This window comes from Carlito syrichta, unplaced genomic scaffold, assembly GCF_000164805.1.
Source record: "Carlito syrichta isolate Samal-C Ts95f unplaced genomic scaffold, Tarsius_syrichta-2.0.1 Scaffold132543, whole genome shotgun sequence".
Classification (NCBI taxonomy): Eukaryota; Metazoa; Chordata; class Mammalia; order Primates; family Tarsiidae; genus Carlito; species Carlito syrichta.
The window spans coordinates 27,552-29,988 of NW_007076639.1; the positions used below are offsets into that span (position 1 = coordinate 27,552).

Here is a 2,437-nt window from a genome sequence, read left to right on the forward strand (position 1 = left end):
CCAGGCCCCTATGGCCTCCCCCCCCCCCCCCCCACATTCACTGTGCCTCCAGGCCTCAGCCTCCGCAGCTGGTGCAGGCACTCCCACACTGCCAGGTCTGTGGATTTCCCTCCCCCTGGGACTTCCCTGCCTAGCCCCTTATGCCCCTGAGCCCCCACCTTGTCCCCAGGTGGTGTTCCGCTACGCCTTGGCCATTTTCAAGTACAATGAGGAGGAGATCTTGAGGCTGCAGGACAGCCTGGAAATCTACCAGTACCTGCGCTTCTTCACCAAGACTATTTGCAACAGCCGGTGAGCACCCACCCTGCCGTCACCCCACTGCCCGCGCACCCCCAGGACATGCAGCAGAGGGTGGTGTCTGCTGAGTGGAGCATCGTGAGGGAAACTGATCCTCCCATTATTGCTTAGAAATCTCTAGGGAAGTCCTACTGTCCCGTGATCTATTTGCCCCCTTAACATGGCATTCGGGCCTCCACGCTGTTTCATTCCTGCCCACCTTCTGCTACCACCAACACGCATAGCCTGTGATCCTGGAAACATAACTACAGAGGGTGCCAAAAAAAATGTATACACATTTGTCTGGGCACAGTGGCTCAAACCTGTCATCCCAGCACTTTCAGAGGCGGAGACGAGGGGATTGCCTGAGCCCAGGGTTCGAGACCAGCCTGGGCAACTTGGCGAGTCCTTGTCTCTGCAATAAACCAAAAAATTTAGCTGGGTGTGGTGGCATGTGCCTGTAGTTCCAGCTACTTGGAAGGCTGAGGTGAAGGATTGCCGGAACCCAGCAGGTCGAGGCTGTGGTGACTGTGAGCAGCATGCCACTGCACTCCAGCCTGAGTGACAGAGTGAGACTGTGACTCAAAAAAAAATGCATACACATTTTAAGAAAGAAAAAAGCTATTAAAAGTGCAATACTCAACATATACCAATGACAAAAGATGAAGACAAGACAAGTTTGACTTCTGCAGCTACAAGGGGTGCTCAAAGTGGTTCCCATCAGTTTCTAGCCACTTCTGATTACGGCAAGCTAAAAGTAATACACAGATAATGTCCCTTAAAATGGGCATACATTTTTTTGGCACCCCTGGTATTTCCTAGAACAACCCCTCCTCCGGGCTTTTGCCCTTGCAGTTTCTTCTTAGAATGCCTCCTTGCCAACCTCTGCCGCCACCACCTTTTTGGCCTGGTCAACTTTGATTCATTCTTTAAAACTCAGCTCACATGTCACCTCCTCCAGGAAACCTTCCCTGACCAGTCCTTCTCTACTGGGTTAGGTGCCCGTCTTCTGAGCTCCCTTAGTCCTGAGCCTCTTCCTCACACATCCCTCTGGGTGGAAATTGTCTTCTTATTCACTGTTTTCCTCCCCGGGGAAGGGGAAGGAATGCAGGGATGTCTGGGAGGGCCTGTGAACAGCAGGCCCCGTGGGGTGCCACGCTCTGAGCTGATTGTCCCCTCCTCGCAGGAAGCTGACGAACATCGCCTTCAACGACATGAACCCCTTCTCCATGAAGCAGCTGCAGCAGCTGCGGGCGGCCCACCGGGAGCGGCTGGAGGGTGAGCTGCGGGAGCTGGAGCGGCTGAAGGCCGAGTACCTGGAGAGGCGGCCATCCCAGGGCAGGCCAGTGCCCGAGGCCTGCGCCAGCGAGGACGAGGCCGAGGGGGAGCCCTGACTAGGCCACTCCCCTCCCAAAGCCTTCCTCACCCTCTGCTGGCAGGCCCTCTGGAAGTCGGGCACAGACCCCGTCACCTTGTGGCCCTGGACAGGGCCCTTCCCCTGCCGGGGCCTCGGGCTCCCCTGCGGGACATCATCTGCTGCGAGACCATCAGTTGGGTCACTCTTCATGAGCACTTACCCGGGGATGCCACCCCTTTGTCTTCTTCCTACAGAGCACTTCAGCCCGTGGACAAGCAAGAGTGTGTCTTTATAGGACAGCCCTGAACTTTCTCTAGGTCACATCAATATAAAGCAGTGTATTTTAAATGCTGGAAACGGTCCACAGGCTTTGGAACTCGAATTGAGAGGTTCTCAGGGCTACTTGCTTCTGGGTGGGCCTAGGATGCCAGGTGTGCGGCCCTAGGCCTTCCGGAGCATCTCTGGCTACTGTTTGGACGTTTGCAGGGTCAGCCGCTTCCTGGCTCCCCATGGAGTTGGGTCCTGAGTGTTCAGGGTTTCCGTCTTTCTGGGCGGCAGCTCTTCTTCAGTGCTGACGGGGGATGCACTCCAGGCCCATGCTCTGTGGACTGAGGCCTGTTTCCCGTGCCGTATCCCCATGCCCCCCTTTCTGCTCACAGCCCATTTTGGGGGTTTCCAGGGAAAAACTCCAGCCCACCACCACAAGGAGCTGGGTGTGGGGGTTGGGTGGAGACCCTGGGTCAGAGCTCCACTTCGGACATCCCATGCCAGAGGTCCTCAAACTTTTTTTTTTTTTGAGTTGGA

The 2,437-nt window shown here is 55.9% G+C and overlaps 1 protein-coding gene across 1 annotated transcript in view; it reads left to right on the top strand.

Annotated features, from left to right (window-relative positions):
* Window positions 1-1,985, top strand: part of LOC103250756 (TBC1 domain family member 2A-like) — a 21,058-nt gene extending 19,073 nt beyond the window's left edge. The window contains exons 8-9 of the mRNA XM_008049348.2: window positions 170-291; window positions 1,463-1,985. Coding sequence (XP_008047539.2) covers window positions 170-291; window positions 1,463-1,670 — 330 coding nt within the window. The 3' untranslated portion in view covers window positions 1,671-1,985. The remainder of the gene's footprint in view (window positions 1-169; window positions 292-1,462) is intronic.
* The last annotated feature ends 452 nt before the right edge of the window (window positions 1,986-2,437 follow it).